The sequence below is a fragment of the Nycticebus coucang genome, chromosome 15, assembly GCF_027406575.1.
Source record: "Nycticebus coucang isolate mNycCou1 chromosome 15, mNycCou1.pri, whole genome shotgun sequence".
NCBI lineage: Eukaryota > Metazoa > Chordata > Mammalia > Primates > Lorisidae > Nycticebus > Nycticebus coucang.
In genome coordinates, this window is record NC_069794.1 from 82,053,667 (window position 1) to 82,078,532 (window position 24,866).

At 39.0% G+C, this 24,866-nt stretch overlaps 1 protein-coding gene across 2 annotated transcripts in view; it reads left to right on the top strand.

Annotated features, from left to right (window-relative positions):
* Positions 1–24,866, top strand: part of B3GLCT (beta 3-glucosyltransferase) — a 130,374-nt gene that overhangs the window by 41,824 nt on the left and 63,684 nt on the right. For both annotated transcript variants that reach the window (XM_053563856.1, XM_053563857.1), the window contains exons 5-7: positions 10,016–10,092; positions 11,134–11,245; positions 18,152–18,288. In XM_053563856.1, the coding sequence (XP_053419831.1) occupies positions 10,016–10,092; positions 11,134–11,245; positions 18,152–18,288 (326 nt within the window). The remainder of the gene's footprint in view (positions 1–10,015; positions 10,093–11,133; positions 11,246–18,151; positions 18,289–24,866) is intronic.

Genomic DNA, 24,866 nt, shown 5'->3' on the forward strand with positions numbered 1-24,866 from the left:
CCACCTCAGCTTCCCAAGAAGCTGAGACTATAGGCATGAGGTATTGCACCTGGCTAATTTTAAAACTTTTTGTTGGTCTCAACCTCTGGCTTCGAGTGATCCTCAAGGTGGGACTTTTAAAAAGGTGATTAAAGTCATATGAAGTTTGTGTGGGTTGGTTGAAGCAGGTGCCCCCAGGCAGCTGTGGTCCAGCTGGGCAGCTGGTGCATACAGCCCCATCTAAGTGGAGAGGACGAGGTCATAGGCAGGTGGGCAGACCACTGTCAGCCTGCCTGTCCATCCTTGGAATAAAAGCAAAAGACACAGTGCAGCTGCATGGCCTTAGTGGTCGGCAGACCTCTGTGGAAAGGCTGTTTGTGAGGCTGCAAACACTCTGGGTGCATGTGGTCCCAGAGGGGCGAAGCCCATAGCATCCTTCCTAGCTTCCAGATCTTGATCTGGCCAAGGCCATGCAGGCTTGGTCATTCTGGCCAATGCTCACACCATAAGCCAATCTTCACAGGTTAACAGTTGCTTTCTTATCCAAGACCCTAACATCCTGCACAGGTATAGTTCCCAGTGGACAACCTGAATACCAGTCAAGTACACCACCGTCAGCTGAGTCATAGGCTAAGTAGTGCCAGGGAGAGTGTTGCCACCCGTGACTGCCCCAAAAGGCAAGGCTGGAGGACTTCTTAATTTTTTTAATATTAGTCACTTTTGAATGTAAAAAACCATTCATAGACAATACCTGCAGTCTTTGAAAATGTCAACATAGATTTAGCTGTTTAAGACATAGACTAATGTATAAAAAGTATGAGTTCATATAGTGCGAATTGTGCATGTGAAGCTGGGAGGAGAAAGGGAATATTTGTGAAATTAGGTAGAAAAGACAGAGAAAATTAGGTGGAGGATATAGGTTTAGAACGTAGTTCTGGAAGGTGAAGACACGAATTGCCAGGAACGTCTGTTTTGGAGATGCCAAACGGGAACCTGAATTTGTAGAGGCACAGTTTGTGGCATGAGCAGAGCGTGTATTGGGAGCGATGGTGATCTTGTTAGATTGGAATGGATAGAAAGGAAGGTTGGTGAGAGGGGCATGTGGTTGATGAATATAAGGTTCCTGAATGCAGATCTGTGGGTAAAAGAATACAGATTTTGAAGAACTGTTTTTTCTCTTTGCATTGCAGATGGAAGGGTGCTGTGAAGTTATAAAGTTGATTATTTAAGCAGGTGCACAAACAAAAAACAAGTGGCAGCCAGACGACCAGAAACACATGTGGAGAGTTTGCACCATGATTTAATAAACCAGGCACTTGAGTTTATTTCGTTTTTAAATGCCAATGATGTGCACAGCATCTGTGTCAATTATGATTTGATTTCTGTTTTTTTCTTACCTTAAAATTCCTTCGTTAGTAGATGTTTAGGTGACAGCTCTTATGTTTTGTTGCATCAAACAGTCTCTGGGGATGACTCTCTTGGAGTATGTTGAATTTATGTTGTGTTGGAAAGGCTGTCATCTGAGAATCTTATTTTTTTCTTTCCTTCTGGAACCTAGAGTCCTAGGCTGAGATAATCTTTTACTGTACCAAGTTTAATAGTTACCAAGGGGATGTCAGTACAAGGCAAGGGAATCACTTTGTGTGTTTAATAGGGAAATGGCCCCTCTGGAAGTATTTGAGGAGAGGAGAGGACAGAGTCAAGAGTGAAGGCAGGAGCTGAGAAATGGGCAGATCCATGGATAAATTATGGTTCTCGTTTTTAAGGCAGCCTAAAAATATAGAAAAACATGTCCAGAAGTGGGAGATGATTAAAAGCATCTTATTTCGGAGGGAGGTGCAGAGGTTGGATTCCATTTTCTGCTCTTGGTCCAATGGAGCTGACCTGTTTGGAACCGTCTCCGCTCTCTCGCTGCTAACTGTATAGCTTTTGATGAGAGCAGACACTTCTGATTTTGTTGCCGCCTTTTGTGGTGAAACTATAAACTTTATTTAAAACCTGGCAGAATCTCCAGCCTTACGAATTATTTTCTTTTGCTCGTTTCCAGAGAGTTTTGGGCATTGCTGTTTCCTTGAGAAGAATTAAGCCTTGGCTCATTAGTTAAAAACAAAAAGACATCATTTCCATTTGATAAGCCAGGAAAGCTAGCGAAACCTGGCATTTTTTATTTTAAAAATTTTTTTTTTATTGGCAGTGAGAGAATATGAGGTACTTTATTAAAAGATTAACTTTACGAGTCATGAGTGTGATTTATTGCCTTGGCTCTTCGACACCATCCATCAATAAACTTTTCTTTTGAGGTGAAAGTAGTTGGATGCTTAATTACTTACTAAAAGTTCTTTTCGTTGGTAGAAATTGACAGGCATTAAGTAATCATATTAAGTTATTAAACTGGAGACTTTATTACATTGTCAAATAAGAATTTCTTCATCCTTGGGCGGCGCCTGTGGCTCAAAGGAGTAGGGTGCTGGCCCCATATATCGGAGGTGGCAGGTTCAAACCTATCCCCGGCCAAAACAAACAAACAAAAAAAAACCCCCTATATTTGGGCAGCGCCTGTGGCTCAGTGAGTAGGGCACCAGCCCCATATACCGAGGGTGGTGGGTTCAAACCTGACCCCCGCAGAACTGCAACAAAAAAAATAGCTGGGCGTTGTGGTGGGCGCCTGTAGTCCCAGCTACTTGGGAGGCTGAGGCAAGAGAATCGCCTAAGCCCAGGAACTGGAGGTTGCTGTGAGCTGTGTGATGCCAGGGCACTCTACCCAGGGTGATAAAGTGAGACTCTGTCTCTACAAAAAAAAAAAAAAGAATTTCTTCATCCATTTATTTCTTAAGTACGTATTGAATATTTACTTTGTGCAAGGGGCTGGGCAAGATAACAATTTTTTTTCACACATTCTTTCACTGAAATAACACTGTCTTTTTTCATATGTATAGCTGACGTTCTTAGAAGCATCTTTTATACATGTGTCTTTATATAGTATATTCATGTGCTACAGGAGATAGAATGGGGAGGCTCAGGCCTGGTTGTTGATAGTCCTGCAGTCTTCACGCTCTTTGGAAGGCCGTGCCATTAGCATTGGTCTCTTTTGGGCTGCCCAGCTTTTGCACCCCTTCCCTGGCCTGGAGAAGCTGTGTTTGGAGGGAGCTGGGGCTCCACCCACTGACTTAGGCAAAGGCAGGGTGCTCTTTCCTGAGCTCCACGGAGGCAGGGCCTGTGATACAGTGTGGCATGTCAGATGCTGGCAGGTTGAGTTTAGAGTCTAGAGCCAGGAACCTCAAGAAGGTAGTTGCTTTACAACTCCCTTCCCTGGTGGTGACATCAGTTTCCAGTGTCTACTGGGAACGGTGGAGGCTGAGTGAGGAGCCAGTGTGAGCTAGCGTGCAGGGGAGGTAGAGGCTTCACATGGAGCGTGCCCAGGGTATGTGATGCCCAACAGGGGTGGCCTCTGCAGGGTGTGGGTCATGGTGGTCTGTGTTCTGTGCAGTGCCCTGGGCTCGGAATGGTGTCTGCCCTCCAGGAGACCCATTCTAGTGGGGTAGCAGGGCGTCCCTGCAGTTGGATTGCCGCGGGAATCTGCACTGACGTGGCCCTGCAAGAATAGAGGCCAGGCAGGAAAGCCCTGACTCTGCCTGGAAATGCCAGTGAAGGGTTTGTTCTGGCACTTGTAGTAAGCCTAGAAGAAGTAATAAGAGTGTGCAGACTCCTGCCTAGGGAGCTGTGAGGACCACCCCTGAGGGGGAGGCAGTGGATAGCTGGACTTAGTAGGTGCCTGGGAAAAGAGGATGGGCCACTCTATGAGCCAAGACAATGAGTTCATGTTTGGAGCGGTGGGGTTGGAGGGACGAGGCGGCGGCAGGTTTACAGCGCCAGTGTGTGCGGCAGAGATGGAGTTGGCAGCTGCGGTGGTCATTGTAGCTGGCTTTCATCTCATGCCTGTCATCATCACCATTTATTTAGTGCTCGTATCGATAACATCATGCTGTGCTATTTTCAGGCACCAGCTCATTGAACTCTGAATGAGTTACTGTTATTCTTCCCAGTTTGCAGAGAGGACGCTGAGGCTTAGGGAGGGTAAGTGACTTGCCCACGCTCACCTCACTAATAAACAGTAAAACCAGGCCTTTATCTCAGTTCTGATGGGCTCCAAAGCCTATTCTCTGTCTTGCTGCCTCCTGACACGCAGGTGGGGCCAGGATCCCCTGTGCAGCAGATCCGTATTGGTCAGCAAACTGTGTCCTGTAACTGGGTTTATGTCCCTGTAGCATTTGTCCCTAATAATCATGTTGTAGGTGTGCTCTCTTGTTACCTGTCTCCCTCATTGGAGCGTGAGATTGGAGAGGCAGGGACTCTGCCTCTCTTTTCACAGCTATGTTTTGTGTTCCTAGAACAGTACTTGGCACACAGGAGTCGTTCAGGTAACTTTGGAAGGTCAGTAGTAACGTGAACAGCATCACGTTTGCCATGTGCCAAGTGTGTGGCTTGTGTTAGCTCACTTGATCCCCTGGCTATTGTCATCTCCACATTGGAGAATAAAGTCACAGAGGCACAGCTGGGACAGAGCTTGCTGGAGGCCGCACAGCTGAGAAGAAATAGAGCTGGGATTCAGACGCAAGTACTTTGGCTCCAGAAGCCAGGTCCTTAAATACTAAGCTTTACTGCCTTTTATGAGTGAATGATGACTAGTTAAAATAGACTTACAGGAGCTATAAAAATGTACTTAGTCATGCATTTCAAAGTAAATAGTTAATAAAAATAAAAATTTATAGATAGGCAATTTTTTTTTTCTTTTAGGAAAGGACAGTTAGTGATTAAGACAGATATCTATACAAAAAATTTCCTTTTTTTTGATGTGGACTCAGGTTCCTGAAAGATGTATTGTCGTAACATCATGTATAATCTGCTGTGGTCCATAAATGGATACTAAATATCTGGAGGCTACTAAAACCGTCTGTTATATGTTCTAAACAGCATAGTACACATCTCTGTTATCCTCGTAAGACATACCCACCTCTTATGGAAGAAATTATAATAATAAACAGATATTAATTTTCATCATTATTTACTTGTTGGTCCAAAAGCTCAGTTTGGTGCCTAAGAAGGATATGATTTTGGAATTGGAAATACAGTTGAACTGAAATAGTCTTAAAACAGAGTTCAGTTTTTTAGAGCCTTTACCTAACACTGAACAAATGTATTGCTCTTGCTTTCTAATTTAGCATTTGTTCTGAATAATAAGACTGTAATTAGACTGCAAACCCATGTACTTCTAGACTTAGAGGTTAAATTAAGGTAAGTATAAATCGCAAATACTGGGCAACAGTCTATTTACAAGGGAGAGACCAGCAGCATAGACTTAAATTGTTGAATTCTTTCCAGACAGACGCAGAAAAACTAAAGTAGTTCAAAACCCAATCTGGAACAACGAAACTTATTTATGGTATTTTAAATATTCATCTGCTTTAATCCACATTCAAATGTTAGCTTTTTCATTCATGGTTAATATTTCTAAATACAATTTTTAGTATTTTTCTGCTATATCAAGAATAATGGGCTTTAAAAAAATAAAAATAAGCTAAAAAAAAAAAGAACAACAACAACAAATAATGGGCTTTCTGCAGTCTCACAATACTTTGAGTTTGCTCAGCTATGACCTTGGAATCAAACCTCCTTCCTAAATGAGGTTTATGAATATGTATAAGAACCAACTGTTGAATTAGAATGTTGGTTTTAAATTTGTCTACTCTCAATAACTTTTAGCTACTTTAAATATGAGTACATGCCTTGATAAGAAATACGTTCAAAGGAAATACAGAGTGCAAGTCCAGTAGGCTTGCTGTCTTCCAGGTGGTTATGACACCAGCAGAGGCTGATGGTGGAAATAAAGGCAGACTTTGATTCAAAGAGACAAGTAGAATTGACACAGATGTTAAATTACTGCAGTCAACCTTTTCATTTTCATTCTCTTTTCTGTACATTTACCTACATTTGATTATTTGTATTTTTAGCTCTTGTACGCTTGCCTCTGTTGTGGAATTATCTCATTATTGGGAGTATTGTGAGTTACCTTTCAGGTTTGAAATAGCAGCATGGTTAGGCATCGTTGAGACTGACAGCAGACAGTGGCTGCATGCACGCCTGCCTTTGCTGTGTCTTTATTCCAAATAACTCTTGGTAATGTTGATGCAACATTTCTCTTATTTTCCCGTTGACTTTTCATTTGAAAACTCTTAATTATCCATTCAATTACTTATTAAAAAACTTGCTTTGCATTGGAAAATGCCATTTTTCTGATCACAGAGCACATTTAAGAAAGTCTACATCTTAGGGTGATAGATGGAACATAAAGTATCATAATTACAAAAGATAACTATTATTTGATAGAAAATTTTATTGTGAAAGTTTTATTTATCTTACAGTTGCTAATATATCTGAATATGTGTGTTATTTCTGTGTGCGTGTGTGTGAGAGAGAGAGAGATAAGAATAAAAACTCTTGGGCCCTTCTGGGAATTGGTAGATTAAAATTTATTTATAATTAAGATGACCTTTGCTTAATCAAGACTGAATCAAGACCAGGGTTTGGAATATCCAGGTAGAACCAACTTTGTAATCACTCCACAACTTTGGAGCGTGTTATTAAGAAGGCATGTAATTTTTGAAATGTTTCTATTTGGCAGTAAGGGATACAGAAACTTTGATCATTATTTATGTGTTCACAAACTGAAGCAAATAGGAAATCCACTGATTCTGGTACACAAAAAGTCAGGGAGCTAGGAATGACTTTAATCCATCGATAAGCCATAGAGTTTATTTCAGTCTAGGATTTGATTACTTTTTTTTTTTACCGACTAAACCTTTGCCTGCTACATTTTTAGTGATATGGCAAAGTAATTCATAAGCCTGTCTTCTAAGGAAAGTTCCCTTGAAGCCGTTCAGCGGGGCTTACCGTCTCCGTGTAAAAGGAAGCCTTTCTCAGTTAGTACTTGCTGGTACAACTTATATTTATCCTATAGCTAGGAAGTGCAATACTTAGGCGGAGGTAAATTTTTGAAGTACGTTTATTTTCCCTCAATTTTTAAAAACTTAACTGTGTCTTAATTATATTATTAGACTTTTAAAGCCTCATTCTGTCATCTTGACATGAATATTTCCATTTTCTGGTTCTCTCGATCTTTATGTCACATATGATTTTGTTTTATTGTCGGAATCCTTTGTGGTTTTTCTCATTAAATACAAAGACATTTTCATTATAAAGTTTTTATTATCATTTTAATTGCTACATAATAACTCATCAGCTGGTTACTTTTATGTACAACCTTTTTTTTTCTTTCTTTGAGACAGAGTCTCACTCTGTTGCCCTGAGTAGAGTGCCATGCCATCATCATAGCTCACAGCAACCTCAAACTCCTAGACTCAGGCCATCCTCCTGCCTCAGCCTTCCGAGTAGGTGGGAGTACAGTCACTTGCCAAAACCTGGCTGGTTTTTCTATTTTTAATAGAGACGGGGTTTCACTCTTGCTTAGGCTGGTATTGAACTTCTGAGCTCAAGCAATCCACCTGCCTCAGCCTCCCAGAGTCCTAGGATTACAGGAATAAGCCACTACACTGGCTTATTTTACTTTACTTCCATGTAAAACTTAAAAATACTGGCTCTATTTCTTTTCTCGTCCTGTTCACATTAGCATTCTTTTGTAATTATTCCAAAGTTTTATGCAAATAGCAACGTCATTAGTTTCTTTATACATGATTTTTTACTCTTATGTAATCCTTCATGAATATATATGTGTGTGTGTATATATATATATATGTTGCAATTTTATTTAAAAGACAATGAAAACTACTGCATAATTCAGAAGCACCAGTAGGAAGGCCCTGAATTATTTATGTTGGGTAACTGCTAATTCAGTCTTAAAATGTGCTCTTTTCTTTCTCACATGCTACATTGTCTGATTTAACCTTTGATTACTGTTTTTGGATTTCATGTTTCTACATGGACATTGAAATAAATACTACATAAAAGAAATAAATGAGGTTTATTTGATATTCAGTTCCAAAGTTATGTTAAAATCTATTTTCTTCTTAAGTAATAAATGTATATGAACTTTAAGATTTCTATGGACTCTACATCAGTGTAGTAATAGTTCAAACATTTAGGCATTTATTTTTAAATTCCTCTGTTTCTGGTGGTTACTAGGAATATGGTATTTATTTATTTATTTTTATTGTTGGGGATTCATTGAGGGTACGCAGAACCAGGTTACATTGATTGCATTTGTCAGGCAAAGTCCCTCTTATAAATGTGTTCCTCTTCCAAGAGGTGTGCCAAATACTGTGACCCCCTACCCCCATTTATTTATTTATTTAATTGATTTATTTTATTTATTTTTTTTTATTAAACATAGCTGTGTACATTAATGCAATCATGGGGCACCATGCACTTGTTTTATACACAATTTGACATATTTTCATCACACTGGTTAACATAGCCTTCCTGGCATTTTCTTAGTTATTGTGTTAAGATATTTATATTCTACATTTAGTAAGTTTCGCATGTACCCTTGTAAGATACACCATAGGTGTGGTCCCACCAATTACCCTCCCTCCACCCATCCTCCCCCTCCCCTCCCCTCCCTTTTCCCTATATAATTGGGTTATAGCTTTGATGTGAAAGCCATAAATTAGTTTCATAGTAGGGCTGAGTACATTGGATACTTTTTCTTCCATTCTTGAGATACTTTGCTAAGAAGAATATGTTCCAGCTCCATCCATGTAAACATGAAAAGTCTCCATCTTTCTTTAAGCTGCATAATATTCCATGGTGTACATATACCTATTTATTTATTTTTGAGGCAGCATCTCACTCTGTTTCCCCAGGTTGGAGTGTCATGACATCAGCTTAGCTTACAGCAGCCTCAAACTATGGGTTCAAGCGATCCTCCTGCCTCAGCTTTCTGAGTAAGCTGAGACTACGGGCACCTTCCACAATGCCTGGTTAAGGAATATAGTTTTATAGCTGGATAGCTGGTATAAAACAAGATAAAATAAAGTTTTCTTTTCTTATTTATTTATTTATTTATTTATTTATTTTTCAGCCAGAGTCTCACTTTGTCACCCTTGGAAAAGTGACATGGCCTCATGGCTCACAGTAGCCTCAAACTTTTGGACTCAAGAGATCCTCTTGCCTCAGTTTTTCATTTTTAGTAAAGATAGTGTCTCCGTCTTGGTCAGGTTGGTCTCAAACTGGTGAGCTCAAAAGATCCCTGCACATTAGCCTGCCAGAGTGCTAGGATTACAGGCGTGAGCCACCTCGCCCAGCCTAAAATAAATTTGTTGATGGAGGAGGTTCAGGCATGTCAGATGTGAATTTTTGACTTTTGGCTTTTGAAACAACTTGAACTATAGCAAATAGTGCTTTACTCAAAGCTAACACATTTCTCCTTCACATATTTGCATAACCACAGTTGTGCCTTATTCTGAACCTTAGTCCTACCTATGCTTATACATTTGTAAATTTCATCGTTATGATCTTATGATTGTTTGAGTAAATAAGGATTATATTTTAGTATTTAGACCAAAATGTTTTATTATCGTGTTTTAATGTTTTTAGAACACTTAAAAAAAAAATTTTTTTTTTTTTTTTTTTGCTTGAGGTAGATGGGATATTCTATCCTCTTGTTTAGTCAAAGGGCTTTACTTTACGTGTGTTACGTGTGTTGTATTTGAAATAAAACACTATGTTTGCACCTCTGAGTTATCCCTGAAAACTTCCCCTGGGCTCTTCCCTTCTAGTCACCTTTGAAAATGTGTAGATTTCAGGTTAGCTCCGTGTGTCACAGAAGACTCTTCCTGTCGGCCTCCGGCCCTAGGAGGTGCCTGGGTGGTGGAAAGGTCGTGTAGGTTTAGCCAAAATACTTCACAGCCAGTAGGTTCCAGAGAGAATGAGAACAGGGAGTAGTATGAAGACTACCATGCCAGGGCCCTAGATACCGGGCATTTAAAACCCAGCCTTATCTTTTTTGATCACTGTTTTCCAGGAGCTCCCCAGAGTCCTTCTCCTTCATCAGCTGGCCAAGCAGGAAGGCGCCTGGACCATACTCCCACTGTTACCGCAGTACGTTTAACTAAATGCGCAGATCCTGGGCACGAATACTAAACCTTCTCAGGGCTCCCTCGTTTTCGTATAAAGAGGATGTGTTTTCCCTTGGTCAGTAAGTGAAGGAAATTTGAATGTTACTTTTTATGATTACTATATTAACCAGATTTCTTGTTTTTAAATATTTAAAAGACAAAATGCTTCAACTTGATATTTGAAAATTATTTGTCTTCTGAACAGGTGTTGCTATGGAGAGAATTCATCTTTTTTTCTTTTTTTTGTGACAGTCTCGTTTTGTTGTCCTCAGTAGAGTGCCATGTCATCATCACAGCTCATAGCCACCTCAAACTCTTGGGCTCAAGCAGTCCACTTGCCCCAGCCTCCCAAGTAGCTGGGACTACAGGCACCACAAAGCCTCACTAGTTTTTCTATTTTTATTTTTACGTATGTATTTATTTTTTGTAGAGATAGTCTCCCTTTATTGCCCTCAGTAGAGTGCCATGGTGTCACACAGCTCACAGCAACCTCCAGCTCTTGGGCTTAGGCGATTCTCTTGCCTCAGGCTCCCAAGTGGCTGGGACTATAGGTGCCCGCCACAACACCCGGCTATTTTTTTTTTGCAGTTTGGCCTGGGCCAGGTTTGAACCTGCCACCCTCGGTATATGGGGCTGGCTCCCTACCCACTGAGCCACAGGCACTGCCCAGTTTTTCTATTTTTGGTAGAGATGGCATCTTGCTCTTGTCAGCCTAGTCTCAAATTCCCAAGCTCAGGTGATCCACCTACCTTCGGCCTCCCAGAGTGCTAGGATTATAGGCGTGAATGAACTATCTCGCCTGGCTGAGAATTAATCTTAAGAATCCTAGATGTTTTCTAAACTGTTACTATCTGACTTTCTTATCTATGAGCTGAAACTGTACATTGAGGATAAATATAGAGGAAAAAAATCTAGATGTCTTTCCATTCTTCATGCCCATCATTCTTTCCAGCTTATCAGTTTTAAACCGTATGGTAAATTCATTTTAAGAAGCAATGACTAGAATCCACTTTCTTTTTGTCAGCTTTTCTGTAACGTACAGCAGAAATTCATCTTGGATTTTCTTCTGTGAAGAAGAGACAAAAATACAGATTCCAAAACTCTTAGAAACACTTAGAAGATACGACCCCTCTAAGGTGAATGTAACTTCAATGCCGGTACTTATCTTTTGGGACAGTGGTTCAAAGAAGGTTTATTTTTGATGACAAGGGTTTTGAATGTAATAAAATCCACTTAATTTAAAATTAAAAAGAATGGAAGGTTGTTGAATATCTAGAAACTGTGTTAAATGATTATCTTTGAGGTTTGTAGCTTATAGAGGGATGGAACTTATAATGAGCCACTTTAAGGAAAAAGAATATTTATGTCTTAGTAATTTCGGATAGTTAAAAACTGTAACCTGGAATTAAGAAGCAGCTTACCTTAGCAATAAACTTAACTTGGTTCTTTTTCTTCATCAGTGATTATATGTTGGTTTAGAGGGAAATGTTTTTTTGAATATCATTGCGTATGGAGCTCTGTGGATGTCAGACAAGGACCCTGACCACATGGATGGTACACAATAGCAGGGGAGGGGAAGCCGTTAGAGAAACAATTATAGTTAAAGCAAGACATTTATGGTAAGGGAGAATAGGGTTCTGTTAGACACCAGTAAAAGAAGCATTGAACCTGATCTGGCGGGGTCAGGACAGGAATTGACCAGATGAGTAGGCATTAACTGGAGAGAAAGAGGGTCTACCAGGCAGGGTAAACAATATTTGAGAAGGAAATAGGGGTGAAAAGGGATGTATCTTGTGTTAGAAGAACTAAATGAAGTTTGATACTGCTTTCATATTTTGTGATTTTTGGCTGGGGCTGGGTTTGAACCCGCCACCTCTGGCATATGGGACCAGCGCCCTACTCCTTGAGCCACAGGCGCTGCCCTGCTTTCATATTTTGAAATCTTATTCTATTTTGTGCAGATTTGGTATACCAGTTGGATATTGTTTGCCTTTAAATCCGTAGCCCTGAGCATTGTGTTTAACACTTGGTAGGTGGTCAGTGAATATTGCTAGGGTACACGCAAAGGCTCAATAGATTTAAAGACCTGCCTTGGAGATATGTCGGTGGTAAATCAAGGTCATTCTTTTCTCTGAAAGGCCAGGTTACAAGCTCATCACTTTATGAATTCTTTAAACTAGGGATAAGCAGAAGCTGACCCTTCTGGCGCCATTAGAAACCTAACCCATCTATATCCTGATGATCCCAAAATGAATCAGGTTTAATGAGCATATGGGGAATGAAAGGCAACTTGTGTGGCTGCATGGTTTGTTGATAAAGATATAAAAAGCTGAGCAACAATAATCATTACATTGATTTCTTAAACACCGGAAAAGTCTGTGACTATAAGAAAAACCACTGCTTTTGATGATCTTTAAATACTGGAAGGAGCCATTATGATTTCTCTTCATGCTTTTGATTTCTGGGAAGCTACACATACATAATTGAATGAGAAGGTCATTACATTAAAAAAGTTGTTCCCTTCAAAGAAGACAAGAATTATAAACCTGTCTCATCCAGTCTTTTCAGATGATGCGAACCAGCGTCTGTGCACTTTTTGCCATGTTTTATGTAAACCATTTGTTAGGTTTTTATGTTTCCTTTTGACTTGAGAAAAACTCCCAAATATTTTTCAGGATGTAGGAGTTTTAACCTCCTCCTAGTGTTCATTTCACCTGGAGATTATTTTTCCGTTATCCATAGCTCTAATCCTGTACAGAAGATAGTGACTCATTGTGCTTTTTAATGAAATTGGGATGGTAAATTTAAAAGTTCAAAGCAAGTTCATGAAAAGCAAGTACAGAAGAGAGGTAAAAGGAGATGTTTTCTTCCTCTTTTCAAAACTCTGCCATGAGAAAAAAAAAATAGGTTGCTTTATTTCTTTTGAAGATAGCATTGAAGAAGAATAAAGATACATATATTGAAGTTAGCCCAAACCTGTATGGTTTTTCCCCTTATTGTTTCAAATCTTAGGAAAAAAATATAAAACAAACTTGGCTTTGATATTTATATAAATAAGCTACAATAAATAATAATTATATAATATGTTAAGAGTATCAGGTATTTTGTTTGATTCTGATTTTTTTCTCCCAATATCTTTTAGTTATTCTTACTAATATAAATTTATTCTAGTTTACAATATTTTAAATGTAAACACACAATCTCAATTAAAATTATCTTTGCTAAATTAGTCTTCCTAGGTGATTTCTATACATTTTCATATCTCATTCAAAGTCTTTCCTTTTTCCCCATTATATATATATATTCTTTTAAAGACAGGGTCTCGCTCTATTGCCTGAGCTAGAGTGTAGTGGAATGATCATAGCTCACTTTAGCTTTGAACTCTTGGGTTCAAGTGATCCTCCTGGCTCAGCCTCCTGAGTAGCTGTGACTATAGGTGTGCACCCCATGCCTGGCTAATTTTCAAATTTTTTATAAAAATGGTGTCTCTATACTGCTTAGGCTGGTCTTGAACTCCTGAGCTCCAGTGATCCTCCCTTTTCCGCCTCCCAAAATGCTAGGATTACAGGCATGAGCTACCTACTGTGTCTGACAGTGTACTTTTAATAATATATATTTGATGAAATGTGTTGACTTTTTTGATTTTTTATTAATAGAGGTGAAACAGAGGTACTGGTAAGGAGTAATTCTAAGATACTAGTAGAACATTGTCTGAGTTAAAGGAATAATTGTCCTTTTTATGAAGTCATTGAGGAAGTCACTAAGAAAGATTGGGGGAATGACTGTTTTTATAGATTCTACAGCCCCAATAAGAATATTGAAAAAGAATAGTATACCAGGGGTCCTCAAACTGCAGCCCGCGGGCCACATGAGGCAGTGTGAATTGTATTTGTTTTTTTACTTCAAAATAAGATATGTGCAGTGGGCATAGGTATTTGTTCATAGTTTTGTTTTTTTTTTCAACTATAGTCTTGTCCTCCAATGGTCTGAGGGACAGTGAACTGGCCCCCTGTTTAAAAAGTTTGAGGACGCCTGGTATATACTATGTAATAGCTGAACACTGAAATAAGGAAATAAAACATAACAGTTGTTTTTGCATAAAATTATGTTTGGAATAGAATAGGAAGTGATAATAGTGAAAGATTGATAATAAAGTTTCTAAAATATGCTGAGATATTTATTTTCTTTATACAAGCTATGTTGGCATGGCACATTAAATATGGCGATTTTCATAGTGGTTAAGGTTTAATATTTTGATGAAGAACTATAGTATTAATTTTTTTAAAATGTATTGAATTTTCTCTTTCAAACTAAAGTCATTTGCCTTGGTTATTACTGGGCATTCTTTTTACCGAGTAATGACTTAATATATTCATAGGCAAAGTATCAAGAAGAAACCCACATATGTATCTGTTCTGAATATACACTTTAATGTTGGATTTAAATATCAATAGCCATCCCACATGTTCACTTAGGACCTGCTGATGAGCTGACCAAGACTAGAACTCTGGGAGGTATTTGGGATATAACCACAAGCAGAATAGCATTTTTTTTTTTTTTTTTTGAGACAAAGTCTCACTTTGTCACCCTTGGTAGAGTACCCGTGGCATCACAGCTCACAGCAACTTCAAACTCTTGGACTTAAGCAATTCTTTTGCCTCAGCCTCCCAAGTAGCTGGGACTACAGGTGCCCACCACAACTCCCGGTTATTTTTTTGTTGCAGTTGTCATTGTTGTTTAGCTGGCCGGGCCAGGTTTGAACCTACCAGCCTGGGTATATGTGGCCGGCGCCCTACCCACTGAGCTATGGGCACCACGCCAGAATAACATTCTTAAGAAATATTTAAGAGTACTTAAGTTCTGAACCCTTCTTGCTTTTATATTCTGATAAGTAATAGTGAGGCGGCAATGGTTAGATAAGAGAAAATATATCAAACCCTTAGAACTTAGGGACTTGATTTAAATTATATGCTTTAGTTTCTTCAATGGGGAGGAGTTGACTTTAAATCTCTCCTGGGCTTGCTCCATTCATTTAACAAAAGGTTATTGATTACCCATTACATGTTACCCATGTGTACTGGGGATACAGCAGTTAACAGAATGGACAACATTCTATGATATTCTTATATCAGGGAGATTATCAATAAGCAAAAATGCAAATAAACATAATGTGTCAAGAGGTAAAAATAAGGCAGAATAAGGAGATGAAGGGTGGATTGGGATCGATAGTCTATATAAAATTTTCAAGGAATTCCTCCCTTAATCGTGTCACATTTCAGTAGAGTATGAAGGGACTGAGGGAGTGAGCCATATGTTTTCTGCTCTTATATTGAACTTCCTGTTTATTATCTCAGCTTATCTTACAGAAACCTCAAACTCAACATACTAATACTAAACTCTAAATACCTTTCTAAGCCTCTTTTGTCTTCAATCCTCTTCATCTCAGAAATGGCATCCATGATCATCCAGTTGGTCATATAAAAAACGCAGGGCTTGTGATTGGTTCCCTTTTTCTCTTCAATTCCATGTTGGCATGTCCAGCTGGGTCTGCTTGCAAAATGTTTTTTCATTCGTCTTCTTCCCGTATTTATTACTGTCATTTGGTTAAGGCTATCATGTCCTGCCTTGACCATTATTAGAGCATCCTGTTTTCCTGTTCCATGATACCCCATTTCACTTGAGGGACTTTTGTTGAGTTCGTATTCTAGGTTGACAGTAATTTTCTTCCATCACTGTAAATATGTTATACTATTATTTTTCAGCTTTCATTATTTCTGTTGAAAAATCAACTGTATTTGTTGCTTTTGTTCCTTTACGAAAAATGTGTGTAATTTCTTCCCTGCCTTAAACCTTCCTCTCTGCCCCAAGCTGATTTTAAAATTTTCTTTCCTTCATTTTTTACAGTTTTACCATTATGTGCCCCTGTGGTTCCCCCTACCCATGCTCAGTATTTGTCCTGATTGGAATTTATAGAGCTCTTTGAATGTATGTCTTAGAAAATTAGAAAATTTTAAAATTTTCAAAATTTATTAGAAAATTCTAAACCTGTTATTTCTTCAAATATTGTTTCAGTTCTCTTCTTGTGTCCTAGGTTTCCAATTTCATGAATTTTAGACATTTTCACTGTGTCTTACTGTCTCATATTGTTTAAGCTCTCTTTTTTTAATATCCTTTTTGTTTTATTTTTTTTTTGTCCCTCAGTCTGGATATTTTTAACTGATTTGCCTTCTAGATCACTAATTATCTCTTCTTTTTTATTATTTCAGGTTAATATGAGGTTATAAATGATTAGGTTACATTGTAATGATCTATTATTTTTAATATCTTTTTGAGTTTCTAACTTTAGTTGTGATATTAGTCGGTTTTAGATTTCCACTTGACTCTTGTTTATAAATTCTAGTTGTTTGATACAGTTTTTCATCTATCATCTCTTTTCTTGAGCATATTAATTATAGCTATTTAAAAATCTTGTTTGATAACTATAAAATCTGATTTATCTATGCATCTTTTTCTTTTTCTTATTTTTTCTTCTTGGTCTGGTTTTATTATTGCCCTACCTGGTAATTTTTCATTAAATGTCAAGTGTTTTGTGTGAAAACCAAGGAGGCTGTGTATGATAGCACCTTTCTACAGGAGGATTTAATATTCTTTGGTTTGTAGATCTTATTGGGGTGGTCTCAGAGCCTTTTCATCTTGATAGATCCTGAACTCCAGCCTTGGTCTTCTGGGACTGCAAGACTGCTGAGGGCTTTGCTCAGCTTTGCTCCCCACTTCTGCTTCCTTCTTGGTTCTCACTTTTTATCTTGGCTTTTGTGTAGCCTTGGTCATTAGGGGAAAGTGTGCGCAGAGTCTTGGGCTTGCTTCTCTGGGATTCCCTTAAGTCTCTAGCTCCCTGGCAGTGTCCAGTCCCAGCCTCTGTCTCCTCAGTCCAGTGAGACTGCAGAAGTCCCCAGCAGCTGCTCCCGGTGCCTGCTATTCGCAGCTCCAAGAATCAGCAGATGCCCAAGGGAAAGAGGAGGCCAATATGGGGCTCTCGGGGATGGGCTTTCCAATTCTGGGATCCTAACTTTTTATAACTTGTCTGCCTTTGTTTTCTGATGGCTTCGTTCCTCTGCTTTACATAATTTCTCCACCCTTTATCTTTGTTCTCAGCAGAAGTAAGTCTGATCCACGCTATTCTGTTTTGGTCAGAAGTCTTTCATGGTACTTCTGACCATGAAGTTTATGCTCCTTTCCTTTGACACACACGTGGTCTGCCTCCTGCCTGTCTCCGTCACGCCTTGTTCCTTACACATAGTGGCTCCAGCCTTTCTGTTTTGTTTTTTTTTTATCCAGTGAATCAAGCTTTTTCCCACCTCAGGGACTTTGAATTAGTGGTTACTGCTTTGACTGCTCTTCCCTAGATTTTCACGTAACCAGCTCTTCAATATAATTTCATCTCAGCTCATTTGTTATGTCATAAGAGATTTCCTGCTTTCCACGGCAGCCCTTGGTTACTCTGTTTTAATTTCATCGTAGCACATTTCAATTCCTGTCTGAAGGTACATTATTTGTTTGCCTAATTTCCATCTTTCCACTCTAGTATAAACTATGTTCCTGCCTGGTATGTAGTAGATTCTCAATAAATATCATTTGCATGAGCAAGTAAATGAATAAAATAGGCACTGATTCTGAAAGGAGTTTTTCACAGTCTTTGAAAATCTCAGTGGGATTTAAGGGACCATTTTTTTTTGCATTAATAATCTTTTTATATGGAATATTCTGTAAAACACCACTTTTATACATTTGTGACATAATGATAATTAACATTTTGTTCATCTTGATGATACAATTGTGGACTATTTATATACAAAAATTATGGTATATTCATTATCATGCTAGTGTTAACTATATTCTTTTCAAATTCTGTAGAAATATATGATCTGTGCTAATAATGCTCTCACCCAAAGTATTTAGCTAAAATTAATTGTATGATTTTGGTTTTTGTTTTTACATGAAATGGCTTCTTTTAAAACATGACATTTTATATTTTTATTTAACAGGAATGGTTTTTAGGAAAAGCATTACATGATGAAGAGTCTACAATAATTCACCATTATGCCTTTTCTGAAAATCCTACAGTTTTTAAATATCCAGACTTTGCTGCTGGCTGGGCCCTTAGTTTTCCACTTATAAACAAGTAAGAATTCATTGGACTTTTTTGTGGGGGGGAATGTGGATCAACCTGTGTTTCACTGAATATCATAACTGATGGCTCTCGGGATCAGAAATAATTTTTTAGCCAGAAGCAATGTGTGATGGGCTAGAAAGACCTGGCCAGGGAGCCACATGTCTGAGGGTTCTTGCCTTAGCTCTGTCACTTACTAGACCCCTCAGGCAGATCATTCGACCTCTCTATGGTTCTTCTAACTCACCTGCAAAATAAGGCAGATAATAAGTTTTGAGACTAAGGGAGAGCACATATGTGTTCTAAGAACTATGCACGTGGAAGTGTCGTTGCCATTGTTAAAGGACCCGGTTAGCTATGGGTTTAGTCTCATCTCCAGTGAGAAAACACATCATTACCATGCTGGGGGTGGGAGTGGATGGTTGTGTATGTGCATGGGTGTGTGCCCTTAAACATGGGCTGGGCAGGAGGGACAGCTGGCGGATGGCACAGGAGGTCATCATACCCAGCTGTTTGTGTGTATGATCACAATCCTGCTCTATAAGATGTGGAGAGGGAAGAGGATTAAGTTGTGATTCAGAAGCAGTGTGGTTGTTGCTAATAAAGCAGTGTGCTTTATTAGTCTGAACACTTCAGATAAATTGTGTTTTTGTTCTCTGGTAAATAGAAAGTCTAAAAAGCACTTGTGACTTTTATGTCATTAGAGATAAAGGGTTTCTATCATTAAGTATTCTGTTTCTAGGGTTTGAGGTCTTGAAAACCATTTTAGGCTGATCCATATATGTACACATACACACACATACATATATATATATATACATATACATACTCTCTCTGTATATGTGTATGTGTATATAGGGGCACTACATTCCTTATCATTTTGGCTGCCAAAACTTCTTGGCTATTCCCTTCAGGTTTGAAAGTTTCCTACAGTGTAATACCCTCTTCTGTGTCATAGAATCCGAACAGCAATGATGACGACAAAACCTCCTATATTTTCTGGCCTTCATTGCTGCTAGGGAGCAGTTATATGCTGTAGCTTCTATTGTAGATACTCTCTGTAAAATTCTTTTTGGGAACTGAGCTGTGTGGGGGAAAAGAAGCATAGGAGAACATTTGGCTTGAGGATTTGCAGCAGAGGAAGGGTCATTTGGGGCGTGGCAGCTGAGCCTGGCTTCCAGATGTAGCAGTTTCCTAATGGTGGGCAGAGTCTGAAGCTCCCAGGCTGCTTATTTCTGTGCTGCAAGCCTGGAGATTGTTCTTGGTATCTCAGCTTAGAATCTCTTTATCCAGACTTTCCAGTGATTATATGAGCCATCTATACTTTGTGCTTTAACCAAAGTAGATCCTTTTGTCTCTAAGAGCCTTGGTTCATATGCCCAGTCTTGGGCCTGCCGGGCTAGGTTGTCCCTCCCCAGCTTGTGTCCACCATGGCTAAGAGGGTCTATACAGTTCTCTCCTCCACTCTAGAAGAGTCGGGAAGGAAGAGGTGGGAAGACGAGAAGAGGTAGTCGTCATTCCCTTCTCTCCCTCCACTGGTTCCTGGTGCTGCTCTCTGTAAGGGAGAGCTGCCCAAGGTCATATTTATTCTCAAGTTCAGTGGTTTGCTGCAGCTTAAAGACCAGGAGTGTCAGTATGCTCTTTTCTTTTATACCTTGTGCTTGGGGCCAGTTCAGCTCCCTTTGTTTAGTCTGGACTCTGCATGAACAGAAGCTCTCAGCTGCACCTCTGAGAGCTGAGGCGCTGTTCATGTCCTTTCAAAAATATTTGTGTCCACCCCAAATTCATATTGGAGTCCTAACCCCCAAGGTGACTGTATTAGAGCAGACAGGGCCTTTGGAGGGTGATTAGGCCCCAGAAGGCTTCCTCTAGCCCTTCCTCACTTTCTCTGTACTTTTCGTCATAGCATGGAATGGTTTGTTCTGACTTCTCCATGGGACAAGTCTGTGGCTGTCATCACTCTGACCTGGGGGTATAAGCTCTTCATAAGCCTATTTCTCACTGGTGTACTGTCATCCTGCTAAGCCCCTTGAGAGAGGAGCAAGCACAGTTATAACAGCCCTGCGAATGCCGTGACTGCTACTGCTTCCTCCCCCGGGGCCAAGAGGACGCACACCGTGGATGCAGGAAGACCCTGCACAGCAAGCCTGGAGACACAACCATCTCTCTGAGCCACTGTAGCTCCGTCTGCTTCAGGAGGCCCCTCATCCTGAAGGCAAATGCTGTCGTTCTATAGAGTTTCTCCTTTCTTCTTCCCATGACAATTTTTACATCATCCTCTAGTGGAGGCCTTCGTGGAACCTCAGTCAGTTTGTACTGGGTCAGGCATTAGTCATAACCCACCCTCCCACCCAACCTCCCTCCCTCCCTCCCTCCTCGCTTCCCTCCCTCACACTGGTTTTATAGACCATTTGACACATTTTCATCACACTGGTTAATATAACCTTCCTGGCATTTTCTTAGTTATCGTGTTAAGACATTTATAGTCTACATTTACTAAGTTTCACATGTACCCTTGTAAGATGCACCACAGGTGTAATCCCACCAATCACCCTCCCTCCTCCCATCCTCCCCCCTCCCTCCCCTCCCTCTCACCCTTCCCCCTATTCTTAGGTTATAACTGGGTTATAGCTTTCATGTGAAAGCCATAAATTAGTTTCCTAGTAGGGCTGAGTACATTGGATACTTTTTCTTCCATTCTTGAGATACTTTACTAAGAAGAATATGTTCCAGCTCCATCCATGTAAACATGAAAGAGGTAAAGTCTCCATCTTTCTTTAAGGCTGAATAATATTCTATGGTGTACATATACCACAATTTATTAATCCATTCATGGATCGATGGGCACTTGAGCTTTTTCTATGACATAGCAATTATGAATTGGGCTTCAATAAACATTCTGGTACAAATATCTTTGTTATAATGTGATTTTTGGTCTTCTGGGTATATACCTAGTAGAGGAATTATAGGATTGAATGGCAGATCTATTTTTAGATCTCTAAGTGTTCTCCAAACATCTTTCCAAAAGGAATGTATTAATTTGCATTCCCACCAGCAGTGTAGAACTGTTCCCTTTTCTCCACATCCACGCCAACATCTCTGGTCTTGGGATTTTGTGATATGGGCTAATCTTACCCGAGTTAGATGTTATCTCAAAGTAGTTTTGATTTGCAATTCTCTTATAATTAAAGATGATGAGTATTTTTTCATATGTCTGTAGGCCATGCGCCTGTTTTCTTCAGAGAAGTTTCTCTTCAAGTCCCTTGCCCAGCCTGCGATGGGATCACTTGTTCTTCCCTTGCTTGTACGTTTGAGTTCTCTGTGGATTCTGGTAATTAAACCTTTGTCGGAGACATAACCTGCAAATATTTTCTCCCATTCTGAGGGCTGTCTGCTTGCTTTACTTACTGTGTTCTTGCCTGTGCAGAAGCTTTTTAGTTTGATCAGGTCCCAGTAGTGTATTGTTGAAGCTGCTTCAATTGCCCGGCGGGGCGCGGTGGGGGGGTCCTCCTCATAAAATACTCACCCAGACCGATTTCTTCAAGGGTTTTCCCTGCACTCTCTTCTAGTATTTTTATAGTTTCATGTCTTAAGTTTAAGTCTTTAATCCAGTGAGAGTCTATCTTAGTTAATGGTGAAAGATGTGGGTCCAGTTTCAGTCTTCTACAGGTTGCCAGCCAGTTCAGCCAGCACCATTTGTTAAATAGGGAATCTTTTCCCCACTGAATGTTTTTAATTGGCTTGTCAAAGATCAAATAACGGTAAGTAGCTGGATTCATCTCTTGGTTCTCTATTCTGTTCCAGACATTTACTTCATTGTTTTTGTGCCAGTACCATGCTGTTTTGATCACTATCGATTTATAGTATAGTCTGAGGTCTGGTAGCGGGAGTCCTCCTGCTCTGTTTTTATTTCTGAGTAATGTCTTGGCTATTCGAGGTTTTTTCTGATTCCATATAAAACAAAGTATTATTTTTTCAAGATCTTTAAAGTATGACAGTGGAGCTTTAATAGGGATTGCATTAAATTTGTATATTACTTTGGGTAGTATGGAAATTTTAACAATATTAATTCTTCCCAGCCATGAGCATGGTATGTTTTTCCGTTTGTTAACATTTTCAGCTATTTATTTTCTTAGAGTTTCATAGTTCTCTTTATAGAGATCTTTCGTGTCCTTTGTTAGATAAACTCCCAAATATTTCATCTTCTTTGGCACTACTGTGAATCGAATAGAGTCCTTAACTGTTTTTTCAGCTTGACTATTGTTGGTATATATAAAGGCTACCGATTTATGAATGTTGATTTTGTAACCTGAGACATTGCTGTATTCCTTGATCACTTCTAAGAGTTTTGTAGTAGAATCCCTGGTGTTTTCCAGATATACAATCATATCATCTGCGAAGAACAGAAGTTTAATTAATCTCTTTTGACCCTATATGGATACCCTTGATCGCCTTTTCTTCCCTAATTGTGGTGGCTAAAACTTCCATTACAACATTAAAGAGCAGTGGAGACAATGGGCAGCCTTGTCTGGTTCCTGATCTGAGTAGAAATGATTTCAATTTAACCATATTTAATACGATATTGGCTGTGGTTTTGCTGTAGATGGCCTCTATCAGTTTAAGAAATGTCCCTTCTATACCAATTTTCTTAATTGTTCTGATCATGAAGGGATGCTGGATAATATCAAAAGCTTTTTCTGCATCATTTGAGAGAATCATATGGTCTTTGTTTTTTAATTTGTTTATGTGCTGAATTATACTTATAAATTTACGGATATTGAACCAGCCTTGAGACCCTGGGATAAAACCGACTTGGTCATGATGTATAATTTGTTTGATGTGTTGCTGGATCCTGTTTGTTAGGATCTTGTTGAATATTTTTGCATCTATATTCATTAGTGATATTGGCCTATAATTTTCTTTTCTTGTTGGGTCTTTTCCTTGTTTGGGGATCAGGGTGATGTTTTCTTCATAGAACGTGTTGGGTAGTCTTCCTTCTTTTTCTACATTTTGGAACAGGTTGAGTAATATAGGTACTAATTCCTCTTTAAAGGTTTGGTAGAATTCTGACGTGAAGCCGTTTCGTCCCGGGCTTTTCTTTTTAGGAAGTTTTTGTATGGTTTATGCTATTTCAGAACTTGATACAGGCCTGTTCAACATTTCCACTTGATTCTGGCTAAGTCTTGGAAGGTGACATGCTTCCAAGTATTGGTCAGTTTCCTTCAGATTTTTATATTTCTGAGAATAAAGTTTCTTGTAATATTCATTAAGGATTTTTTTGAATTTCTGAGGAGTCTGTTGTTACTTCGTCTTTGTCATTTCTGATTGATGAAATTAGAGATTTTACTACTTTTTTCCTGGTTAGGTTAGCCAAAGGTTTATCAATTTTATTGACTTTTTCAAAAAACCAACTTTTGGATTTATTGATCTGTTGTATACTTCTTTTGTTTTCAATTTCATTTAATTCTGCTCTAATTTTGGTTATTTCTTTTCTTCTACTGGGTTTGGGGTTGGGATGTTCTTCCTTTTCCTGTTGCTTGAGATGTCCCATTAAGTTGTTAACTTCCTCTCTTTCCCTTCTCTTGAATTAGGCTTGCAATTTTCTTCTTAATCTCATCTCTGACTCAGCTATCATTCAGCATAAGGTTATTTAACTTCTATGTTTTTGTATGAGTATGCAGATTTCTGTTGTTACTAAGTTCAACTTTTATTCCATGGTGGTCCGAGAAGATGCATGGAATAATTTCTATTCGTTTAAATTTACTGAGGTAATACTTGTGACCTAAGATGTCATCGATTTTGGAGTATGTTCGTGGGCTGATGAGAAGAATATGTATTCAGTGTTGTTGGGATAAAATGTTCTGTAGATGTCTGCTAAATCCAAATGTTGGATGGTTAGGTTTAAGTCTAAAATTTCTTTGCTCAGCTTATTATTGGAGGATCTATCCAACACTGCCAAAGGAGTGTTGAAATCTCCAACTCTTATGGAGCTGGAGGAAATTAAGTTGCTCACGTCTGTTAGAATTTCTCTTGTAAATTAAGGTGCATTCTGGTTGGGTGCATAAATATTAATAATTGAAATCTCATATTGAGTATTACCCTTAACAAATATAGAGTGACCATTCTTATCCTTCCTTACTTTTGTTGATTTAAAGCCTGTTGTGTCTACAAATAGAATTGTAACACCTGCTTTTTTCTGATTACCATTTGTCTGAAATATGGACGACCATCCTTTCACCCTGAGTCTATATTTATCTTTTAAGGTAAGATGTGACTCTTGTATGCAGCAAATACCTGGCCTGAGTTTTTGTATCCAGTCATCTAACCTGTGCCTCTTTAGAGGACAGTTTAAGCCATTCACATTAATGGAGAATATTGATAAGTCTGGTAAAATTTTGGGTATCGGGTTTTTCGAAAGTCCAGTGGACATTTTTAATCCGTTTGCCACTATGGAATTTGGAAGTTTCTGAGTGAGTTTACTTTTGTGGTAGATGATTGGGCTGGTCATTATAGAGGATAGGTCTGAGAATATCCTGAAGAGCTGGTTTAGTTATGGCAAATTTTTTCAACATATGAATGTCATTGAAGTA